The sequence below is a fragment of the Rhinolophus hipposideros genome, assembly GCF_964194185.1.
Source record: "Rhinolophus hipposideros genome assembly, chromosome: X".
Taxonomy (NCBI): domain Eukaryota; kingdom Metazoa; phylum Chordata; class Mammalia; order Chiroptera; family Rhinolophidae; genus Rhinolophus; species Rhinolophus hipposideros.
The window spans coordinates 77,969,012-77,995,768 of NC_138046.1; the positions used below are offsets into that span (position 1 = coordinate 77,969,012).

The 26,757-nt window shown below is 39.0% G+C and overlaps 1 protein-coding gene across 1 annotated transcript; it reads left to right on the forward strand.

Annotated features, from left to right (window-relative positions):
* Positions 1-17,483: 17,483 nt before the first annotated feature.
* RTL3 (retrotransposon Gag like 3) lies at positions 17,484-18,989 on the forward strand (the record flags this gene model as incomplete). Its single annotated transcript, XM_081042891.1, has 1 exon — positions 17,484-18,989. One exon carries the CDS (start codon positions 17,484-17,486, stop codon positions 18,987-18,989), a length of 1,506 nt encoding a protein of 501 aa, XP_080899017.1.
* Positions 18,990-26,757: the final 7,768 nt, after the last annotated feature.

A 26,757-nucleotide genomic window follows, 5' to 3' on the forward strand; every position in this document is an offset into this window, starting at 1 on the left:
CTGTGCTTCAAAATAGAAAAATCAGACCAAGTTAAAAAAGAATAGGGTAAAAATCATCCACTATTTTTTCTCTCTTATCTCCACATAAGGAAGATTCAATTGAAATGCTACCTCCTGTACTCACTAAATCCCAGTAAGAAGTCATCATTTCCTTTTCTGATTTCTTATTGTACTATATACTGACTTCTCTTAAGTCACTTTTTACTTTCAATCAAGAATGTAAAGCTCCATGTAAACAGGAGCTAAAATTATATACATTATACATATATACACACACACACATATATACACATATATACATATATAATATGTAATATGTATTACATATATATGTATATTATATAATACACACACGAGGTCTGACAATTAAGCTCATAAACTTGTTGCAAAGATGTTGCTAACCTTTTTTCATATCAAAGGAATTATTCGTCATGAATTTCTACAAACTGGACAAACAATTAACCAAGTTTACTATTTGGAGATACTGACAAGGCTGCATGAAAAAGTTAGACAACCTGAACTTTTCACCAACAATTCATGACTCTTTCATTGCACCAGCTCACAGGGCACTGTCTGTGAGGGAGTTTTTAGCCAGTAAACAAATCACTGTATTAGAATGCCCTCCATACTCACCTGATCTGGCCCTCAGTGACTTCTTTCTTTACCTTAGATAAAGGAAATATTAAAAGGAAGACATTTTGATGATATTCAGGACATGAAGGGTAATACCATGACAGCTCTGATGGACATTCCAGAAAAAGAGTTCTAAAATTACTTGGAAGGGTAAAATACGTGCTGGTGTTGGTGCATAGCTTCCCAATGGTAGTACTTAGAAAGTGCCTGTAGTGATATTCAGCAATGATGTACGTGGCACTTTTTCAAGGATGAGTTTATGAACTTAATTTCCCTACCTTCATATAAGGAAGATCAGGCTCTGAGATGTAAATGACTTACTTAAGGTCACACAGCTAGTAAGTGGCAAAGCTGGGATTAAACCAAGGTCACTTGGATTCTTTTGGTTTCTAAGGACTATGTTCTGTCTAGTACAACTACTATATCTGTGTATTTTTAATTAGAGTTTGTTAGGGTGACAGTTGTTAGTAAAGTTACATAGGTTTCAGGTGTACAATTTTGTAATACATCATCTATATATTATGTTCTGTGTTCATCACCCAGAATCAGATCTTCCTTCACCATGTATTTGATCCCGTTTACGCTCAGCTACCACCCCCTCCCCCCTTACACTCTGGTAACCACTAAACTGTTGTCTGTGTCTATGAGTTTTCCTTCGTTCATTTGTTTGTCTGCTTCCTTTGTTTTCAGTTTTATATACCACATATCAGTGAAATCATATAGCTCTCGACATTTTTTCTCTGACTTACTTCGCTTAGCATAATAATCTCAAAATCCAACCACGCTATCACAAATGACAGTATTTCATCTTTTCTTATGGCAGAATGATATTCCATTGTATATATACCACATCTTCTTTATCCAATCATCTATCGAAGGACATTTTAGTTATTTCCATGTCTTGGCCATTGTAAATAAAGCTGCTATGAACATAAAAGCACATATATCTTTATAGATAAACGTTTTCAGATTTGGGGGGTATATACCCAGGAGAGGGACTCCTGGGTCATATCATAATTCTATTCTTAATTTTTTGAGAAACCACCACACTGCCTTCCATAGTGGTTGCATAAATCTGCATTTCCACCAACAGTGTAGGAGGGTTCCTTTTTCTCCACAGCCTCTCCAACACTTGCTACTATTCATCTTGTTGATGACAGCCATTCTAACTGTGGTGAGGTGATATCTCATTGTGGTTTTTATTTGCATTTCTCTGATGATTAGTGACGTTGAACATTTTTTCATATGTCTATTGGCCATCTGTATGTCTTTTTTTAGTTAAATTTTATTGGGGTGACAATTGTTAGTAAAGTTACATAGATTTCAGTTGTACAATTCTGTACTGCATTATCTATATCTCACATTGTCTGTTCACCACAAAGAGGCAATTCTCTTTCAATCACAATATATTAGACCCCGTTTACCCTCTTTTAGAGCCCCTTTCCCACTTTACCCGCTGGTAACCCCTAAACTATTGTCTATGTCTATGAGTTTTTGTTCCTTCATTTGTTTGTCTTGTTCTTTTGTTGTTTTCAGTTTTATATAGCCCATATCAGTGAAGTCATATGTCATGTCCAGCACAACACGGGCAGCGAGGGAATGAGAAGGGGCGGCGAAGGGTTAAGAAAGAAACAGAAATCAAGAAATTTGTGCAATAGGGGCTAAGGGTCTCACAGCCTCAAAGGACTGAGAGCCCCAAATCAGACCACCCTGTGGATTTTATTGATGTATACACAAGGAAGTAGCATTGTTTTCTCCACGGTCTGTGAGTCTCATACATTATACCAGAAAACTGATTCAAACCAATCACTCTTGCCTGCAAGCAGCCGGAATCGAAAGTCCCATGATGTCTTAATAATTGTGGTATGTGCCTCCCCAGGGACAAAACCTTTATGCTGAAACTTATTGATAAGAATAGAAGGAGAACTAACGTTATCACATCATTGAATCACTTCCCAACCAAGTTGTAGGAAGGAATATAGCCACAAAAACAGAACTTCTCCTTAGATGGGGGAAGGTGGGGGTTTTTGCCCACCTCTATCAACCCCATGGGTTCTCCTGTTGGTCCCCAAACTGGTGCACCTCCTTAGTTTGTTCCCCCTGTGGGGAATCTTACCCGTCATTAACTGACCAACCATCCTTTGGGGCCAAAAAGGGAGACATAAGGTGGAAGCACAAAGGTGAAGCAAAGTCCCTGAAAGGATCAGTCTCACAGACTCTTCTTTCTTTAGAGGTAGACAGACAGTTAGGCTGCTGCGTGATGACAGTCATATAGTTCTCTACTTTTTCTGTTTGACTTATTTCACTTAGTATTATAATCTCAAGATCCATTCAAGTTGTCACAAATTGTAGTATTTCATCTTTTCTTACTGTCAAATAGTATTCTATTGTGTATACATACTACAATTTCTTTATCCATTGAGAACCAAGAAATAAACCCACATAAACATGGACAGACAATTTTTGACAAAGACGCAAAAAACATACAATGACCCTCCGGATCAAAATGGCGGCATGAGGTGAGCCTCTGTAAACCTCTCCTGGAATTTACAACTAATCAGACAACAATAACTCCACAAAGGCCTCCCTGAACAGCAGACAGGAAAGCCGAAGAGGTCCACTACTGAATTCACCTCCAGGTGGGCGAATCGCGCAAGTGGGGGAGGAGAGAAGGGAGAAGTGCAGGGACAGAGCTGCGTGGTCTCAGGACGCAGACCTAGCTCAGTGCTCCGAGCTTGCTGCATCCCGGAACTACTGCAGCTGCGGGAGAGGGAAGAACTCGGACTGCTAAGGCTACGCTTACGTCCCACAGGGCTGAAGGGGCAGCATATAACAAGGCTGAACCCAATGCTCACGGCAGACACCTCGGAGCAAAGACTGAGTGAAGAAGGCTGAAAATGGTGGTTTAAGCCCTCACTGCCAAGCAAAGAACGGAAGCCTTAGGCACTGAGACTAGCCGGCCCTCCCTACCCTCCCACAGCTCGCCCCGCACCCACCTGCCCGGTGCTACTACCGTTAAGTAGCAGTGTCAGATCAAAAGGACAGGATTTTTGCTGTTCTGAGAACTGTGGACCGCAAAAACAGATTCGCAGCTCAACTAGTTCCGGAAAAGGGGAGGGAGCTGTGGAAGCAGGACTGGTTGTGGTGGTGGTCGCCGCCATTGCTCTGTGCCACCTCTCACAACTCACCCCGCCCCTGGCCCAACATATCTGGGCAGATCCATGCAGAAGTAAACCGAACTGCTGAAACATACGGGCTCTGAACCGGGTGAAGAAAGAGCATTGGAATTTCAAAAGCTCTCTGCACCCCCACAGAGACGTGGTGTCCTATGACGCAGGTGTACCGTTAACAGAGGAGAGGCCCGTCTCCCAGGGAATCCCCCCATTGTGTGAGAAGCTGGAAAACTACAGAGAAAATATAGCACTACTGTATCAGAAAAAAAAAGACTGCAGTCAGAGAGAAAATAAAACATTCTTCCAACAAGTATTGGAAAACAAAAGAAACACCTCTTCCTATAAACCTGTTGCAGAAGCCACTCCTGTAGATGTCTAGGAAGAGAAATAATAAATCAGTAATTGCCATGAATAACCAAGGCAACAAGACAGCTCAGAAAGAAAGTGAAATGTCTCCAGAAAAAGAACTTAAAGATATGGAAATATGTGACTTAAATGATAGAGAATTCAAGATTGCAGTTCTGAAAAACCTCAAAGAGATGCAAGAAAACACAGAAAGGCAATTTAATGAAATCAGAAACGCAATCAAAGAACAACATGAGCATTTTACGAAAGAGATTGAAATTTTAAAAAAGAACCAAATGGAATTTCTGGAGATTAAGAACTCAATAGAAGAAATTAAGAATGAAAAAAACAGATTAGGCAGTAGAGATGACCAGATGGAGGAAAATATCAGTGACATCGAAGATAGAAACCTGGAAATTACACAGATGGAAGAAGAAATAGACTTGAGACTCAAACAAATGAAAGAACTCTACAAGAACTTTCTGACTGTCAGAAAGAGCAATATAGGAATAATGGGCATACCAGAACGAGATGAAAGACAGAAGGGAAGAGAGAATATATTCAAACAAATTGTCGATGAGAACCTCCCAAACTTGTGGACAGAACTGGATACTTGAATCCAAGAAGCAAATAGAACACCTAATTACCTCAACACCAACAGACCTTGAAGCTGTCTAAAATCATTGACAAAGAAAGAAAACTCAGGCAGCCAGGGAAAAAAAAGATGGGGAAAGGGGAAAACAATGGCGGCGTGAGGTGAGCCTCTGTAACGCTCCCCTGGAATTTACAACGAATCGGACAACAATAACTCCACAAAGGACTCCCTGCACAGCAGACAGGCAAGACGAAGAGACCCACTACTGAATTCACCTCCAGGTGGGTGAATCGCGCAAGCGGGGGAGGAGGGAGAGGAGAAGTGCGGAGACTGAGCCGCGAGGGCGCAGGACACAGACCTAGCTCAGTGCTCAGAGCCCGCTGCTCCGGGATCTTCCGCAGCTGCGGGAGAGGGAAGGACTCGGACTGCTAAGGCTCCGCTTACGGCCCACAGAGCTGAGGGGGCAGCTTAGAGCACGGCTGAACCCAATGCTCCCGGCAGCAAAGACTGAGGGAAGAGGGCTGAAATCGGTGGTTTAAGCCCTCACTGAAAGGGCGAGAACGGAAGCCCTAGGCAAGGAGACTAGCCGCCCCCTCCCTACCCTCCCAGAGCTCGCCCCACCCCCACCTGGCCGGTGCTAAAGCAATAAAGTAGCAGTGTCAAATCAAAGGACAGAATATTTGCTGCTCTAAGAACTGTGGACCACAGACACAGATTCGCAGCTCAACTAGTTCCGGCAAAGGGGAGGGAGCTGTGGAAGCAGGACTCGCTGTGGTGGTGGTCGCCGACATTGCTGTGGGCCACCTCTCACAACTCATCCCGCCCCTGGACCCACCTATCTGGGCGGATCTCTGCAGGAGTAAACAGAACTGCCGAAACATACCGGCTCTGAATCTGGTGCAGAAAGAGCTTTGGAACTTCAAAAGCTCTTCGCATACCTATCAACCTGTTGCAGAAGCCACTCCTGTAGATGTCTAGGAAGAGAAATAGTAAATCAGTGATTGCCATGAATAACCAAGGCAACAAGATAGCTCAGAAAGAAAGTGAAAAGTCTCCAGAAAAGAAACTTAGAGATATGGACATTTGTGATTTAAATGACAGAGAATTCAAGATCGCAATTCTGAAAAAACTGAACGAGATGCAAGAAAACACAGAAAGGCAGTTTAATGAACTCAGAAATACAATCAAAGAACACCATGAGCATTTTACAAAACAGATTGAAATCTTGAAAAAGAACCAAATAGAATTTCTGGAGATTAAGAACTCAATAGAAGAAATTAACAATAAAATATCCAGCTTAGGTAGTAGAGTTGACCAGATGGAGGAAAGAATCAGTGACATCGAAGATAGGAACCTGGAATTTACACAGAGGGAAGAAGAAAGAGACTTGAGACTTAAAATAAATGAAAGAACCCTATAAGAACTTTCTGACTCCATCAGAAAGAGCAAAATATGAATAATGGGCATACCAGAAAAAGAAGAAAGAGGGAAGGGAACAGAGAATATATTCAAACAAATCGTCGATGAGAACTTCCCAAACTTGTGGACAGAACTGGATCCTCGAATCCAAGAAGGAAATAGAACACCTAATTACCTCAATCCCAACAGGCCCTCACCAGGACACATTGTATTGAAGGTGTATAAAATCAATGACAAAGAAAGAATCCTCAAGGCAGCCAGGGAAAAGAAGACGGTAAATTACACAGGAAAGCCCATTAGATTATCATCAGATTTTTTCAGCAGAAACTCTACAAGCTAGGAGGGAATGGAACCAAATATTCAAACTATTGAAAGAGAGAAATTATGAGCCAAGAATAATATATCCAGCAAAGATCTCCTTTACATATGAAGGAGGAATAATGACCTTTCCAGACATCCAGAAGCTGAGGGAATTTTCTAATACACGACCTGCACTACAAGAAATACTAAAGGAGGCTATTAGATCACCATCAACAGGGACAACTTGTGGCAACCGAAACATAAAAAGGGGGAGCGTAAAGGCCTGAACTGGAATATGGGAATAGAGAAAGTAAGCGTACTGAAGAAACTGGAATACTCTAAATATCAAACTTTCTTTTACATAAACTCAAGGGTAACCACTCAAAAAACATCCAAATCTGAAATACATACTGTAATAAAAGAAGAAACAGAGGAAAACATCATAGAATACAACCACACAGAAATAACAGACAACAACAAAGAGGCAAAGAAACAATGGAGACACAGCCTTACCAGAAAACTAAAGACAGAATGACAGGAAATCCTCACATATCAATAATCACCCTAAACGTAAATGGACTGAACTCACCAATAAAAAGACACAGAGTAGCAGATTGTATCAAAAAACTAAACCCAACCATATGCTGTCTACAAGAGACACATCTCAGCTACAAGGACAAGCATAGACTCAAAGTGAAAGGGTGGAAATTGACACTCCAAGCAAATGGTACCCAGAGAAAATCAGGTGTAGCCATAATGATTTCCGATGAAGCAGACTTCAGGGTGAAAAAGATAACAAGAGACAAAGATGGACATTTCATAATGGTAAAGGGGACTATACAACAAGAAGACATAACAGTCATCAATATGTATGCCCCCAATCAGGGAGCACCGAAATATACCAAGCAACTACTAACAGAACTAAAGGGAGAAAATGACCAAAACACAATTGTACTAGGGGACTTAAATACATCATTGACAGCTATGGATAGATCATCCAATCAGAAGATAAATAACGAAAACGCAGCCCTAAATGACACATTAGATGAATTGGACATAATTGACATATATAGAGCACTTCGCCCTAAAACATCAGACTATACATTCTTTTCTAGTGTATGTGGAATATTCTCAAGGATAGACCATATATTGGGACACAAAATCAGCCTCAGAAAATTTAAGAAGATTGAAATCATACCAAGGATATTCTCTGGTCACAAAGCTTTGAAATTGGATATCAACTGCAAAAAGAAAGCAGGAAAAAACACAAATACATGGATATTAAACAACATACTTTTAAAGAACGACTGGGTCAAAGAAGAAATTAGAGGAGAGCTCAAAAGATACATAGAAACAAATGACAATGAAAATACATCCTACCAAAATTTTTGGGATGCCGCGAAAGCAGTTTTAAGAGGGAAATTTATATCATTACAGGCCTATCTCAAGAAACAAGAAAACTCCCAAATAAATAACCTCATGTTACACCTTAAAAAACTAGAAAAAGAAGAACAAGCGAAACCGAAGGTCAGCAGAAGAAAGGAAATAACAAAAATCAGAGCAGAACTAAATGAAATAGAGAAAAAAAGACAATAGAAAAAAATAATGTGACAAAGAGCTGGTTCTTTGAAAAGATTAACAAAATCGACAAACCCTTGGCTAGACTCACTAAGATAAAAAGAGAGAAGACACTACTTAACAAAATCAGAAATGAAAAAGGGGAAGTTATCACGGACACCACAGAAATACAAAGGATCATCCAAGAATACTATGAAGGACTATATGCCACCAAATTTAATAACTTAGAAGAAATGGACAAGTTCTTAGAAACATATAGCCTTCCAAGGCTGAATCATGAAGAACTGGAAAATCTTAACAGGCTGATCACCAGTAACGAAATTGAATCAGTCATCAAAAACCTTCCCAAAATGAAAAGTCCTGGACCAGATGGCTTCACCAGTGAATTCTACCAAACCTTCAAAGAGGATCTAATACCAATCCTGCTCAAACTCTTCCATAAAATTGAAGAAGAGTCAGTACTTTCTAACTCAGTTTATGAGGCCAAAATTACCCTGATACCAAAACCTGGTAAGGACAACACAAAAAAAGAAAACTACAGACCTATTTATCTGATGAATACAGATGCTAAAATCCTAAACAAAATTCTAGCAAATCGAATACAACAATGCATTAAAAAGATTATTCATCACGACCAAGTGGGGTTCATCCCCGGGGCACAAGGATGGTTCAACATTCGCAAATCCATCAATGTGATACATCACATAAACAAAATAAAGGACAAAAATTATATGATTCCATCAATTGATGCAGAAAAAGCATTTGATAAGATACAACATCCATTTATGATTAAAACACTTACTAAAATTGGCATAGAAAGAAAATACCTCAACATAATAAAGGCCATATACGACAAGCCCTCAGCTAATCTGATAATTAATGGTGAAAAGCCGAAGACCTTTGCTCTACGTTCAGGAACACGACAAGGTTGTCCCCTATCACCTCTGCTTTTCAACATAGTGTTGGAAGTCCTCGCCAGAGCTATCAGACAAGAGAAAAAAATAAAAGGCATCCAAATTGGGAATGAAGAAGTTAAATTGTCACTCTTTGCAGATGACATGATGCTATATATAGAAAACCCTAAAGACTCCACCAAAAAGCTATTAGAAACAATCAATGAATACAGTAAAGTTGCTGGCTACAAAATCAATGTACAAAAGTCCATTGCTTTCCTATATACCAACAATGAAATCTCAGAAAAAGAGATAGAAAAAACAATTCCTTTTGCAATTGCAGCAAAAAGAATAAAATACTTAGGAATAAACTTAACCAAGGATGTGAAGGATTTATATGCTGAAAACTATAAGACATTTTTGAAAGAAATTGAGGAAGACACAAAGAAATGGAAAGACATTCCGTGCTCATGGATTGGAAGAATCAACATAGTTAAAATGGCCATGTTACCCAAAGCCATATACAGATTTAATGCAATCCCCATTAAAATCCCAATGGCATTTTTTAAAGAAATAGAACAAAAATCATCAGATTTGTTTGGAACCACAAAAGACCCCGAATAGCCAAAGCAATATTAAAAAAAAAGAACAATACTGGAGGTATCACACTCCCTGATTTTTGCTTGTACAACAGGGCTACAATAATCAAAACAGCTTGTTATTGGCGGAAAAACAGACACATAGACCAATGGAATAGAATTGAGAACCCAGAAATCAAACCACATAAATATGGACAGATAATTTTTGACAAAGAAGCTAAAAAAATACAATGGAGGAAAGACAGCCTCTTCAATAAATGGTGGTGGCAGAATTGAATAGCTACGTGCAAAAGAATGAAACTGGACTGCTATCTGTCACCATGTACCAAGATTAATTCAAAATGGATCAAAGACTTAAGCATAAGACCTGACACAATAAACTGCATTGAAGAAAACATAGGTACTAAACTTATGGACCTTGGGTTCAAAGAGCATTTTATGAATCTGACTCCAAAGGCAATGGAAGTAAAAACTAAAATAAACGAATGGGATTATATGAAACTGGAAAGCTTCTGCACAGCAAAAGAAACCATCGACAAAATTAAGAGGCTACCTACTGAATGGGAGAAGATTTTTGTAAACAGTGCCTCCGATAAGGGTCTAATATCCAAAATATACAAGGAACTCATGAAACTCAACAACAAAAAAACGAACAACCCAATTGAAAAATGGGCAGAGGACCTAAAGAGACATTTCTCTAAAGAGGACTTACAAATGGCAAATAGACATATGAAAAAATGCTCAACATCACTAATCATCAGAGAAATGCAAATAAAAACCACAATGAGATATCACCTCACCCCAGTCAGAATGGCTATCATCAACAAGACAAATAGCAACAAGTGTTGGAGAGGCTGTGGAGAAAAAGGAACTCTCATACACTGTTGGTGGGAATGCAGACTGGTGCAGCCATTATGGAAGGCAGTGTGGAGGTTCCTCAAGAAATTACGAATAGAATTACCATATGACCCAGCAATCGCTCTCCTGGGTATCTACGCCAAAAATATAAAAGCATTTCTCTATAGAGACACGTGTACTCCAATGTTCATTGCAGCTTTGTTTACGGTGGCCAAGACATGGAAACAACCAAAATGTCCTTCGATAGATGAATGGATAAAGAAGTTGTGGTATATATACACAATGGAATACTATTCAGCGTTAAGGAAAGATGATATAGGAACATTTCCGACAACATGGATGGATCTTGAGAATATAATGCTAAGCAAAATAAGTCAGACAGAAAAAGCAGAGAACCCTATGATTTCACTGATATGTGGTATATAAACCAAAAACAAGACAAACAAATGAGAAACAAGAACTCATAGACACAGACATAGTTTAGTGGTTACCAGAGGGTAAGGGGGGGTGGGGGGAGGGAGATGAGGGTAAGGGGGATCAAATATATGGTGATGGAAGGAGAACTGACTCTGGGTGGTGAACACACAATGGGATTTATTGATGATGTAATACGGAATTGTACACCTGAAATTATGTAATTTCATTAAAAATTGTCACCCCAATAAATAAATTAAAAAAATAGCGAAATAGCAGCCCTAAATGCAGATTTAACAGGGAAATTTATATCAGTACAGGCCTATCTCAAGAAACAAGAAAAATCCCAAATATATAATCTCATGTTACACCTTAAAGAACTGAAAAATAAGAACAAGTGATTCCCGCGGTCGCCAGAAGAAAGGAAATAACAAATCAGAGCAGAAATAAATGAAATAGAGAACAAAAAGACAATAGAAAATATTAATGTGAAAAAGAGCTGGTTCTTTGAAAAGATTAACAAAATTGACAAACCCTTGGCTAGACTCACTAAGATAAAAAGAGAGAGGACATTAACTAACAAAATCAGAAATTAGAAAGGGGAAGTTATCAAGGACACCACAGAAATACAAAATATCATGCAAGAATATTATGAAGGACTATATGCCCCCAAATTCAATAATCTAGAAGAAATGGACAAGTTCTTAGAAACATATAGCCTTCCAAGGCTGAACCATGAAGAAATGGAAAATTTAAACAGACCGATCACCAGAAACAAAATTAAATCAGTCATCCAAAACCTTCCCAAAAGCAAAAGTCTGGGACCAGATGGTTTGACTAGTGAATTCTCCCAAACCTTCAAACAGGATCTAATACCAATCCTGCTCCAACTCTTTCAAAAAATTGAAGAAGAGACAGTACTCCCTAACTCATGTTATGAGACCAGCATTACCCTGATACCAAAACCTGGTAAGGACAACACAAAAAAAGAAAACTACAGACCAATATCTCTGATGAATACAGATACAAAAATTCTAATCAAAATTCTAGCAAATCGAATACAACAATGCATTAAAAAGATCATTCATAACGACCAAGTGGGGTTCATAACCAGGGCACAAGGATGGTTCAACATCCGCAAATCCATCAATGTGATACATCACATAAACAAAATAAAGGACAAAAATCATATGATTATATCCATTGATGCAGAAAAAGCATTTTACAAGATACAACATCCATTTATGATTAAAACACTCAATAAAATAGGTATAGAAGGAAAATACCTTAACATAATAAAAGCCATCTATGACAAGCCCTCAGCTAATCTCATAATTAATGGTGAAAAACTGAAGCCCTTTGCTCTACGTTCAGGAACATGACAGAGCTGTCCCCTATCACCTCTGCTTTTCAACATAGTGTTGGAATTCCTTGCCTGAGCCGTCAGGCAAGAGAAAGAAATAAAAGGCATCCAAATTGGGAATGAAGAAGGTAAGTTATCACTCTTTGCAGATGACATGATGCTATATATAGAAAACCCTAAAGACTCTACCAAAAAGCTGTTAGAAACAATCAACGAATATAGTAAAGTTGCTGGCTACAAAATCAACGTAGAAAAGTCCATTGCATTCCTATATACTAACAATGAAATCTCAGAAAAAGAAATACAAAAAACAATTCCCTTTGCAATTGCAGCAAAAAGAATAAAATACCTAGGAATAAACTTAACCAAGGATGTGACGGACCTATATGCTGAAAACTATAAGACATTTTTGAAAGAAATTGAGGAAGACACAAAGAAATGGAAAGACATTCCGTGCTCATGGATTGGAAGAATCAACATATTTAAAATGGCCATATAACCCAAAGCAATATACAGATTTAATGCAATCCCTATCAAAATCCCAATGGCATTTTTTAAAGAAATAGAACAAAAAAAATCAACTGATTTGTTTGGAACCACAAAAGACCCCAGATAGCCAAAGCAATCTTAAGAATAAAGAACAATACTGGAGGTACCACACTCCCTGACTTTAGCTTGTACTACAGGGCTACATAATCAAAAAGGCATGGTATTGGCAGAAAAACAGACACATCGACCAATGGAATAGAATTGAGAACCCAGAAAGAAAACCACATAAATATGGACAGAGAATTTTTGACAAAGAAGGTAAAAACATACAATGGAGGAAAGACAGCCTCTTCAATAAATGGTGCTGGGAGAATTGGATAGCTATGTGCAAAACAATGAAACTGGACTGCTATCTGTCACCATGTACCAAAATTAATTCAAAATGGATCAAAGACTTGAGATTAAGACCTGACACAATTAACTGCATAGAAGAAAACATAGGTACTAAACTAATGGACCTTGGGTTCAAAGAGCATTTTATGAATTTGACTCCAAAGGCGATGGAAGTAAAAGCTAAAATAAACTAATGGGACTATATGAAACTTGAAAGTTTCTGCACAGCAAAAGAAATCATCGACAAACTTAAAAGGCAACCAACTGAATGGGAGAATATTTTTGTAAACAGTGCCTCTGATAAGGGTCTACTATCCAAAATATAAAAGGAACTCCTGAAACACACACACACACACAAAAAAAAAAACCAATTGAAAATTCGGCAGAGGATCTCAAGAGACATTTCACCAAAGAGGACATACAAATGGCAAATAAACATATGAAAAAATGCTCAACATCACTAATCATCCGAGAAATGCAAATAAAAACCACAATGAGATATCACCTCACGCTATCAGAATGGCTATCATCCACAAGACAAATAGTAACAAGTGTTGGAGAGGCTGTGGAGAAAAAGGAACCCTCATACACTGTTGGTGGGAATGCAGACTGGTGCAGGAAATATGGAAGGCCGTGTGGAGGTTCCTCAAAAAATTACGAACAGAATTACCATATGACCCAGCAATCCCTCTCCTGGGTATCTAGCCAAAAAGTTTGAAAACATTTATCCATAAAGACACGTGTGCTCCAATGTTCATTGTAGCTTTGTTTATGGTGGCCAAGACATGGAAACAACCAAAATGTCCTTCGATAGATGAATGGCTAAAGAAGTTGTGGTGTATATACACTATGGAATACTATTCAGTGGTAAGAAATGATGATATAAGAACATTTGTAACAACATGGATGGATCTTGAGAGTATAATGCTAAGTGAAATAAGTCAGACAGAAAAAGCAGAGAACCCTATGATTTCACTGATATGTGGTATATAAACCAAGAACAACAAAAGAACAAGACAAACAAATGAGAAACAAAAACTCATAGACACAGACAACAGTTTAGTGGTTACCAGAGGGTAAAGAGGGTGATGGGAGGGAGAGGAGGGTAAGGGGGATCAAATATATGGTGATGGAAGGAGAACTGACTCTGGGTGGTGAACACACAATGGGATTTTTAGATGATGTAATACAGAATTGTATACCTGAAATTATGAATTATGTAATTTCACTAACCATTGTAACCCCAATAAATTTTAAAAAAAGAAATTATATATATATATATATATATATATATATATATATATATATATATATATACATAATGCATATTGCCATGGGAAAAAGAAGTCAATGTAGCTCTTTATATGCACTCAAAAGAGAATAATTCTCTCTCTATGTTTCGGCAGTTTGCAACTTGTACTTAGAAACGTTGAATTTGTTCATTGCTCTTTTGCGGGAGGTGGGAAGTAAAAAAAGGTTTCTGTGTTTACCCACTGGATAAATATTCCTTTAGGCAAGGCACCATTCAGTGCTTTAGTCCATGGACTTTTTGAACATTTGTCTTGGCTGCTACACAATCCCTTTGTTAATCATCTCTCTTTCCTGCTCAGGTGCCTCTGTTCTGATTCTAGAGCATTATTTGGTAAACTAAATTATCCATAACCCAATTAGGAAGGGGGAAATAAGCCCCTGAGTGCTGTAAAATAAATGCCGTAAAATACATGCACTGTAGGTTTCTTCTTATGAGAGTCTCTGCTCAGCCCCTATATAATTCTAGCAAGTTTACCTATCTAATTTCCCAATTCACAGATAATTTAAAAATAAAATTTGGTTACTGTGGCTACAGCTTATTATTATCAACCGTTATTCAATGCTACTAGTTGTTAGACACTGTACTAAGCCTCTGCATGCATTATTTCAGTACATCTTTGCAATGACGCTATAAAGTTAAGTACAATTACTAGCCCAATTTTACAGTTTCATAAACAGAGTTTTAGGCTAAGTTTTAGAAGGACTAAGTAGTTTGCCAAATATGTCTATATTTCTTATAGAAAGTTATATAGGTAACAGTGTGAAGGGCTATATGACAGACTGATAGCAAAATGGTAGAAAAAAATACAAAGAAGAAATAAATTATAAGAAGTTGGAAAGCATAGCATTTTGGAGGTATTTAATTTGGAGACAGTCCACTTTATACCTCTCAGTAGCTTTCAGAAGGCAACACTGTGTTACAACACAGTAAAGAAATTGGTTGGTGTAAGAATGACTCCAACCCATTAAAAATCGATTAAATTATGTTCAACATCATCTACTTAGGAACGATAAAAGAAGTGTAATGTGTCCTATAAAAAATTCTCTCGTGTTTTAGTTGGTAAGGTAAATGTCAACTGTGCATTTTGGATTTTCAAAAGGAAGGCTTCAATTATCTGAATAATTCACATACATAGAACATGTTATTTCCTGATAATGGTGGTGGTTTTATGTGTGGTGTGTTTCTAAAGAATAAAACATTAAAAGGGAGGAAAGGAATATAACTTAGTTGCAAGATATTTTCCTTTTCTTTTCAAAGCCTCTGCATTCAGCTCCAGCTAGTCCAGTCTGTCAATTTACTGTGGTTTGGGCATAGCCCATCACCAGGGTTTATCCCATTATGCTGACTAATGTGGAACTGACCATTTTTAAAGGAGACTTACGGCCATGAATGACTTGATATGTGATTTGAAGTGGCCAAAGACAATCTTCAATCCCACTCCTTACTAAGTTTAAAATAGCTGCCCCTGAGCCTTACTTAAAATGGCCACATGGCCCATGCCCAGGGTGTGACTGTGATTTGTCATGAGAACAGAAGGTGAGATCTTGTGGAAGGTCACTTTTCAAGTGGCCAGCCCTTGATGGCTACCTAGGTGCTGCCTAGAGCACCTGAGTGACTCAAAAAAAGATGAGAGTCCTGGGCCAAGACGTTCAGAAGGAGCCAGGGGCACTGCAAGACTGCTGCAAGTAACCTTCAACAAAGTTGGTCTCCTCCACAGTCTTATCCTATTATACCTTGCCTAGATCTGTCCATGGTAAAGTTTCCAAAAAAAAACAAAAAAAAAAAACATTACATGAAGTGACACTAGGGACTGAGTATGTGGGTGGGGGAAGGGCCTAAGGGGCTGCAGGCTGCTCTCTGAATGAGAATTAAACAAACAGCCCAGTGTGGATAGAGAGAGGGGAGGTAACATGAGACAGATATAAAAAATGAAGTCCCAAACCACTGTGGTCATTCAGAAATGTTTGCAACTTTTCACAAGGGCAATGGTATTACTCCCAATTTCCTGGCCAAATATTTATTAATGTAACCAAGGACTGAGTATATGAGGCTGCCTCACATCGGCGCAGCATCCTACTTTCCTTGCGGCTCTAAACTGTGAGGTACTGTCAAAAAAAAAAAACAAAAAAAAAAACTCTTCCACACTCAAAATAACTACGTTACAGAGGAAAGTTGGAAGGCGTTCTGGGAGTGGGTGTGTTTGTTTGAGTTCAGTGTGTGCAGAAAAGGCAAGCCTCCACAGCCATTCACACATTTCCCTCCTCAGCGATGGGTATGCAGACAGCCGAGCTCCTGGACTAAGTCTCTGAATGGTAACGTACCTTTATAAAAATTATTTTCTTAACTATTTTGAGCAATTTTATAAATAAAATGCATGTGTCTGCTGAGTGCATATACACATATATATTTAGTCAACTTTTGCTTGTTTTCTCCTGAGGCTGGTCTTGTGCGGTTACTTATGTGGTACAATTTCTGAGGTGTCAGAAAGAGCTCACCCTTACCTCCTACCCAAGCCACCCAAAAATATCTCTTGGGTTGGCCCACCACAGAGCCTAAAATGCCCACATTGCTCAAACATTTGAGTTAGTTCATTGAAAGCAGCTGTTAAAATCCAAGTGCTACATTGGGATATTAGGCAGACAGAAATCAAAGACTATGTAAAAACAGAAAAGAATATGGAGAAATTGATTCTAACATAATGTTAACTTTCAAAAGAAGAATGCAAAATTACATACAGTCTGGGTCAGATGCTGTTCATAAAATGTCATGGGGTCAAAGCCAGCATATATGACCCAACTGGTGAATATGAGCCTATAGTAAAAGAAATCCAGCAGTGTTGGTCAGGTTTTGTTCTTATTTATTTTGAATGAATGCTTTCCAAAATTTCTGATCCTCAGATCCTACTCTCTTCACAGTGTGTCTGATACCTCCCTTTGTTGATCTCTGGAGGCTCCCAGTAACTTCCTGGTAATCAAACTTGGCGGGGCTCAAATATCCACCTCCTAGAAAATTCAAGGAGCCTGACATCTGCCTGTGAGGAGCTTTTAGAAAGACCTCACAAGAACCCACCCAATCTCTCTTGGCAGCAAACTGACAAACCGAGCCCATTTCCTCAAAAGATGGTGGAGAACGTAGCAGCCTCCTATATTGCTCTAAAATTGGAGAATGAAATTCTGCAGGCCCAAGTGCAGAGGCTGATGGAAGAAAATGCTGCCCTCCAGGCCCAGATCCCAGAGCTCCAGAAGCCCCAAGCAGCCAAGGAGGATGAACCACTCCAGAAACCCTCAGAGGCCCAGGAGTCCCCCAAACCACAAGAGTCCCTGGATCCCCCAGAGTTTGAAGAGACCCAAAAGCCCAGAGAACCCCAGGAGCTCCCAGCCTGGGGGCCTCCAGCAGCCCAGGAGACCCAGGTGACCCCAATAGCCCAGGAGACCCAGAAGTCTTTAAAGCCTGCAGCAGCCCCAGAGTCCCTAGAGCTCCTAGCAACCCAGGAGCACCAGGCACTTCCAATGGTCCATGGGTTCTCAGCAGCCTGGAATTTCCAAAAGCCTCCAGAGGCTAAGGAGCCCCAGAAGACCCCAGTGGCCCAGGAGGCCCATAAGCCCCCAGAAACCAATGAGGTCCAGAAGTCCCCAGATACCCAGGATGCCCCAGAGGCCCAGGAGCTCCAGGAGGCACCAGAATACCAGGAGACTTCGATAAACCTGGAGCCCCTTGAGCCTCTTGAGTCTCAAGTACCCCAGGAGTCCCTGGATCCTTCAGATGTCCAAGAGTTCCTAGAGCTCTCAGCACCCCAAGAGTCCCTGGAGGACCGAATCACTATTGAGACATCAGCAGCCTCAGAGTTCCCACAGTCCCCTAATGGGTTAGAAGCTGAAGCTTTCCCCTTTGAATACCTTTTAGCCTTCAACGGGGATGCCCATAAGCTTCCTGAGCTCCTGGTCCAATTGAATAGTTACATGAGAGTCAGAGGGCACCTGTATCCCACTGAAGCTGCCCTGGTGAGATTTGTTGGCAACCGCTTCTCAGATGAGGCAGGAAGGTGGTTCCAGCCCTTAGTAGATATCCAAAGCCCCCTGCTGGAGCAATTTGAAAGTTTCATACGAGTGCTCCAGGATACTTTTGACAATCCAGAAAACATGGAAGATGCCAACCACCGCATCCGTCAGCTCTGCCAAGGGGAGGACCCTGTCCACCAGTATGCGACCCACTTCTACCTCATTGTTCAAGAGCTAAACTGGGAGGAAAGCACTCTCTGCATCCAATTTCAGGAAGGGCTTCCCAGTTCTATCCAAGATGAATTGTCTCACACAAGCCCAGCTACCAACCTATCTGATATGATCACCCAGTGCATCAGCCTAGATGAAAAGCTAAGTGGTAAGCCTGATCCAAATCCACAAGGGGCAAGTTCCTCTGAAGAGAGAGCTGGGCCTGAGAGACCATTAGCTGAAAACCAGCCTGTGCAGGCTACAAGCAATCGTCCACACCTCAGTGAAGCTGAACGGGTACGCCGCCGTGAAGGCCACTTGTGCCTCTACTGTGGTCATCCGGGTCATTTTGCTAGAGATTGCCCTGTCAAGCCTCATCGTGCCCAGCAGGCGGGAAACATGGAGGCCCGGCGGTAAGGGGGAACCCCGGCGGGCCAATCTACAAATATGCATCCCCCTCACTTCCAGTATCCATGTCCCATACCCTATGGCTTACTGTTGAAATTCGACTGGGAAGACGACAATTCTTTGAGCAAGCAATGGTGGATTCAGGCTCTTACAGAAACAGCATTGACCATTCTGTGGTCCTTCGAGAGAAGCTGCCCATCCGCAATAACATCTTCCCTCTGATGCTGGAAACAGTAGATGGCCGTCCACTAATTAATGGACCCATAACCAAGGAAACACCACCTGTCGAAGTTAAAATTGGAAACCACATTGAAGAGATCCAGTTTGATATTATTCATGCACCAAGATACCCTCTGATTCTTGGAATCCACTGGCTTGAAACACATGACCCAAACATTGAGTGGAGTAGCCGCACTGTGTCCTTTCCATCTCGTTATTGTCACTACAATTGCTTCAGGCACAGGTGGAATAGAAGACATCATGATGAAATAATTGCTGGGTAGATCCTTTGTCCTAGTGACTGCTTCTGGCAACCTGTCTTCTGTTACCTCAGCTGTCATCAGCATTTACCCCTTCCAGAATTTTCTACTGAATCTCTGGCAATGAACTAAGGCTACAGTGACCTTGCCTCTTGGATCATGGACTGAACTCAATGACTTTTTCACCCACCCTGCATGCCCTTTTCTTTGAACCCTGCATTAATGTGGAGCTGTTTTTTTTTATTATTAATTTTATTGGGGTGACAATTGTTAGTAAATTTACATAGATTTCAGGTGTACGAGAGAATGTGGAGCTGTTTTAATTACAAATTATACTAACAACATGCATGAGAATAGATATTAGAAACTTACATTGAAAAAGTGTAGTTGTTAGACTGACTATGTTTTTTCTTATCAATATTTTCTCTATCACAAAAATTGCAACATCTTTTCAATAAAGAATATAAATTTACAAGTGACATTTTTTTAAAAATCAATAAACATTGGCAATTTCTACTGGTGTTTGAATTATTTCTTGGCTTGTCAAAGGGAAGAAGATATGGGACAAGTAATTTGGGAGGGATAAAGGGGATTGGGAAAGGCTAAAATTTTGGGAGGGGTCCTGTATATTCCAGGGGTAGTGATATATCAGTGGGTGATGGGGTAAGGAGAGATGGAGAGAATAGGGGAATGGTTGGGTCACAGGGAGATTGAGTGAAGTATGGAAGGATTAGGGGGAGGATAGAGGGAAGGCTGAGAAGAGGGTTTGGGGGAGATTGGTAGGAGGTTGGAAAGAGTTCAAAGGAAGGCTAGGGGGTGCTGAGGGCAGAGCTGAAGGGACGGGGAAACTCCTACAAAAATAAAGTGAGCCAATGAGATACCACCTCACTCCAGTCAAAATGGCTGTCATCAATAAATCAACAAACAACAAATGCTGGCGCGGATGTGGAGAAAAGGGAACGCTAGTGCACTGTTGGTGGGATTGCAGATTAGTGCAGCCACTATTGAAAACAGTATGGAGGTATCTCAGGAATCTGAAAAGGGAACTACCCTATGATGCAGTAATTCCACTCCTAGGCATCTACCCGGAGAAATCCAAAACTCCAATTCAAAAATCAGTATGCACTCCTATGTTTATTGCAGCACTTTAAACAATAGCCAAGATATGGAAACAACCGAAATGCCCATCGGTAGATGACTGGATTAAGAAGCTGTGGTACATTTATACAATGGAGTGTTACGCAGCCATAAAGAAGAAAGAAATCTTATCATTTGCAACAACATGGATGGATCTAGAGAACATTATGTTAAGTGAAATAAGTCAGAAAGAGAAAGACAAGTACCATATGATCTCATTTATATGCAGAATCTAAAGGAAAGAATATGTGAATGAACTAATCAGAAACAGTTTTGGGGACACAAAGAAAAAACCGAGAGTTGTTAGATGGGCGGGGGGGGGGGGCGGATAAGGGGAAAGGTGAAGGGATTAGGAAGCAGCTGGTAACCACAAGATGGCCTCAGGGTTTTTTGAAAATTAATTTGGGGAATGTATTGAATAATGTTGTAAAGATTTTGTTGGGTATCCGATGGACATGCGTCCTATTTGGGAGACCACCTCAGGGATACTGTAGATGCCTGATCATGGCATTGGACACCAGAAGCTAAACATTAATGACTGCCAACTATAATTTTATATATATAATGTGATATATAATATATATAATATATAATTTTATATATATAATATATTCCAGCTACAGTGAGGTCAGAGGGATAGTGGATGGGGGGAGGGGGGTTCACAGTGTGAGGGATATAAATGATGAACGTCTAAGTATTACCTTGTCTTGTACACCTGAAACTAACAAATTAAAAATAAATAAATAAATAAATAAAAAATAAATAAAGTGAGCAATAACAGAGACATTAAGCAACTTTGAAAGCAAACTGATTGGACTTTAAAAGTTAACCAAACAAAGACACTGGAGAAGATAATGAGGGGTCTCAGTGACCCAGCTTTCCCATAAAGTGACAATGTCTTATTTCCTTCACCAGGGAAATTTGCCCTAGAGCTCATGCCTATTAATATGCTCTTGCCAATGCACAGAGGTGGGGTGTGAGGAATCAGCTTTCAACACATGCAAATTATTAGTAGCCAACTGTTCCTCCCCTGCATATACAAATTACCCTGCTCTGCTAGCCATGCTGCTTGCACGACACACAGAGAGAGCCAAGTCAAGGAAAAGAATGTATGTCCTGATGGACTTAAGAGAGGCTAGTGCAATATCCTGACTTAAATCTCTCACACACACACACACACACACACACACACACACACACACACACACACACACACGGTGGTGGGGGAAGAGGCTGGGATCACCAGATGAGATATGAGGAGTGATGAAAGCAGACTCTAATGTACTTCCTTTATATTTTCAACTCCTCTTTAGGAGTCTCTTTCTGAGGCCACTTGAAGGAGACCCTGACTCTTAGCTAGACAAATAATCAAATACATAATCATAAACCTAAAAGGAAATAAGTGAGGAACTTACCATTCATTGAGTCACTAATATATTCCAGCTACAGTGTCAGGCATGTTATACACATTAATTATTGTACTATTCCTCAGAACAATTCAGTGAAACAGGTATATTTGTTCCTATTTTAACATGAGCAAACAGATTCCCAGCAAATCTAGTTCACTTGCCCCAAATGACAAAGCTAGTAAGTGGTAGAGGTCTGTTTGGCCTCCAAAGCCGGTGCCCTTTCCCCTACAGCATGCCAATGTCCCTAATGCAGTGGTAAGGACCAAACAAGATTGTGATTACAGAGAGCTAAGTGAGACAACCTTAAAAGAGAGGGAAAAACTTAGAAGAAAACTTTCAGGGACCATTTGGATTGTAATTCTGTTTTGCCAGTTCCCTTGATCTCATCCCCAACAACCTCACTGCCTCACTTACCCTCAAACTTACCATTTTATCCCTTGGAGGATTTCTTTTTGTTTATTAATGGCACTACCCCCTTTCAGATTCCATGTTATTTTTCAAGGGTGTTGGAAGTCCATTAACAATCAGTTAAGTGTAGGATCTGTGCATTATCTGGCAGCATGTGCACTACCCCTGGGATTGTCTGCCTAGACACTTCCATAGCCAATCCAAATCCTATGCAGCCTTAATTCCTACCTCTTCCAGTCCTCATTAGCTTCCCCTTACTTCTCTGAACAGTCTAACACATTTTGCCATTATACACCACCCTGTGGTATGTGGGTACCTTTCCCTAGATAGATGTCCTATGTCCCCTCTACCCCATCCCTACATACAAATACTTAGACTGGGTGCAGAGATAGAATCTTCTATGTCCATACCCTTGACAGCATAATCTAACATACTGCCTGTTACATAAAAGTTCTCCACAGCCACTTATTCAATGATAGTGAATTATGGTTACAAAGAGAAGGGTGCTTATTTGTATATGATGGGCTCTTCTTGATTTTTCTTCTTCTCAATTTCTTATCTCTACCCCCAAGACCAAGCATGATTTGTCAATGTGGAATTCAAGAAAACAAAAGTTTTAAGCAGCTACAAAGAAAAAAATATCTTTTATTTGCCAAACTACCTGGAGCTAACAAGACCAACAGTGTAGATTTCCCCCTGAACGGAGAAGATTCATGGGACACAGGACTTTCTGTGTTAAAACTGGGACAATTCTGGGAAAACTGGGATGGTTGGTCAACCTACCTGGACCTTACATTTTTCTATGTGAATATAGGAATTTATTTATCTACAGTAAAATTCTTTATTTCATGAAAAGGATCAATTATCTCATCATTGAATCACAGAATTTGTGAGCTTTAAAAGACTTAAGAAGTCTATTCCCTTAATTTCACAAATGAAGATGCTGATTTGGCCTAGAGAAAAGAAAGCTATTTAACGTATGTTATGCTACTCTCCTGACTCCAAATCTAGTGCCCTTTTCACCATAAGCCACTGTTCTAACTCAGTAGTTAAAAATCAAGTATGTGGTCAGCACTGAGCTAGGTACTGCAGACTGTGTCTAAAGCATAAAATGAAAAGTTTAAATTGTGGTATATATACACAGTGGAATACTATTCTGCCATAAGAAAAGATGAAATAGTACCATTTGTTACAGCATGGCTGGATCTTGAGATTATTATGTTAAGTGAAATAAGTCAGACAGAAGAAGATGAGAACCATATGATATCACTGATATGTGGTATACAAAACTGAAAACAACAAAAGAACAAGACAAACAAGTGAAGAAACAAAAACTCATAGACAGAGACAATAGTTTAGTGGTTACCAGAGGGTAAGAAGGGAGGTGGTTGGTAGATGAAGGTAAAGGGGATCAAATACATGGTGATGGAAAGAGAACTGACTGGGTGGTGAACATGCAATGTGATATATAGATAATGTATTACAGAATTGTACACCTGAAATCTATGTCACTTTACTAACAATTGTCACCCCAATAAACTTTAATTTTTTTTTAAAAAAAGTTAAAAATGTGCTCAAGGACAAAAACAATTACCAGCCGTAGACAGCTAGCATAGATAATAAAATGTGTGGTGGTAACAAATATATCAAACTGAAACACTGCACAAGCTGATAAAGCCAACAGTAATAACTACCATTTAATGAGCACCTGGCTTTTGCCAGATACTGGGCTAGGTGATTCAGATCTTTACAACTGTCTGCAAGGTAGATACTATTAGCCCCATTATATAAATCAAAGAAGTGAAGCTCACTGAGATGAGGTCACTTGCCAAAGGTCATACTGCTAAGAATTGGTGAATGCTAAAAACAAAACCTCATCTGTCTCACTCCAAAGCTGAAGTTCTACCCAGTGCACCACACTGATTTACAAGCTGACTGACATTTTACTCTTTATTAAGTACTTTAATAATATTTATTCACTGAACATGAGTTCTATTACCTTAAAGATATTAATTAGTTAATGCTAATTAATATCTTTAAGGTAATAGAACTCATGTTCAGTCATTCATTCAACAAGCATTTATTTAATGCCTTCTATGTATCAGGCACAGACATGGTGGAAGAGGAAGAGAAGTACAAAGATGTCTAAAATATGACTCATGGTTCTTGTTTTGGCCACAATTTAATGGGGAAACTGTTGTGTAACACAATTCTGTGGTATACAGAGGAGAGAGCACTAATTTTATGGACTGAAAAAGTGTGTTTTGAACTGGGTCTTGAAAGAATTTCATTGGAAACAAGAGGGAGGGCAGGGCTTTATAGAATGAATAAAGTATGCACACATAAAGAAGTTGGAGAGAAAAATCATGGTGTCTTTGGAAAAGATAGTTCTATTTCACTGGTGAGTAGGGGTGTATGCATGTGTTTTTAGCGGGGAAGGATGATGGTGGGAGATGAAACTCACGAGGAAGTTAAAGACTCCATCTACCAAGCTAAGGCATTCAACCTTTACCCTATGGGAAATTTGAACTGGAAAGTTGGTTTTCTTTTTTGTTTTTCTATGTTAGATATGGGTGTGTTTTTGTTCTCTTGCTACAAGGTAATCCATACTCATTGCAACAAACTCATATATATCAAAGGTTTAGAACATAAAATCAAAAGGTTTCCCTTTCTCACTGCCCCTTATCTCACAAATTAGAAGGTTTTTAGGTAGAAAAGAAACATGATTAGTTTATATTTTAGAAATTTTGATAGTGATGTTGAAATCGTTAAGAGAGAAAGTCAAAAAGTACCCTCATTTATTTTTTTTTACCTTCTTAGGTTTTATAAAGATGGGTTCAAACCATCAAAGGCAACAAATTTAAAGAAAATTAAGACCCATTTCCCTCAAATGTTTGAGATTTTACTATGAGTAAGACACTGAAATATGCACAAATATGTTCAAGACAATGTCCCTTCCATAGAGAAATGTGTAATCTAATAACGGATAAAGGCTCATGAATTATAAGAAACGATTTTCCACTTGGGCCTCTTGAGTTTCAAATTTTAAAGACTCTACATGGAGAGATTTTCTGAATATATATTCAGCAATATTTGGCATGGATAAAAAGAAAACATTTTCCTCTTTAGCTAACTTTTCAAAGTTTGAACTTTAACAGAAAAAATGATCTCTATATATTTTGGTAGCCTGTCTTACTGCTTTGTTTTCTTAACAAGTACTTCATATTTCATGCTATTAAAGTACAACTGGAGTAGTCATAGTCCTTCCATAGAAGGATTTATATGTGCTCCAGTTCTTAAAATACTTGTGCATTTCTAGAAATATGTTTTTAAAAGGTTTTATAGGGATAGATGATTCTTTAAATTCTTAATGCAATAAACTTTCATATCTAGCATACTATTAGATTATCAAATATTAAATGATAAGAAAAATACAAGGGTCAGAGCACAAGGGATCAAGATATTAGGATTAAACTCCTGAGTTTGTCACTTATTAGCTGTACAACCTATTTAATTTATGAAATGAGAATAATAATACTTGGTTTACCAACCCAGAGAAGTAAAAAAATCATCAAATGAAAAAACCTCATGTTAAACAGTATTATGAAAGTTGCAACTGCTGTATAAATAAAGGTGTTATAAAAGCTTTTGTTTATAATAATGACCCCCAAAAGCTTCATGATACTAAAATACCTATTTAAGTTAAATTTGATTTCACAGACATCTAGTAAGTATTTGCTATGTGTCAGGTATTCTATATTGTCAATCAGAACAAGATTTAATAAGATTGATATAATTACTGTATTAAGTAGCTTGTTATTATAATCAAATCATTTGAAAATAAGAATAACATTTTTAGCATATATACCAACATTCTATTTACCAGAATATTATATATTTAAAATGCTAATGCCTTCCTGTGGGCATGTCAACTAATTGATCACTTACGATAATTGACCCGAGCTTATTTTTTCATCTATTTAGCCCAACCTAGAGAAAACAAGTCAGAACAGACTAATCTTCATGTCCCTACCAAAAGAAAATTAAATTAAAAATGAAAACTTATAGGACTATTATCTTTTCTATTTCCAACTTATGATTTCTAGGTAAAAACAATTGAAAGTTAAAAGGTCAAACTGTACTGGCCTCTGCATAAGTCATAAGTCTATAGGAAACAACTGTCATCATCATTTAATATGACTAACAGGGCACTCACTTTGGTTATTATTCTGCCTCATAGTGATTCAAGTACGTGAGAAAATTTGGTGAAGGGTTTTTGTCTGGAGAATGTGGGACATATTCCCACATCTGGTGGGGGTGGGGGGAGGAGACAAATGCCAGCAG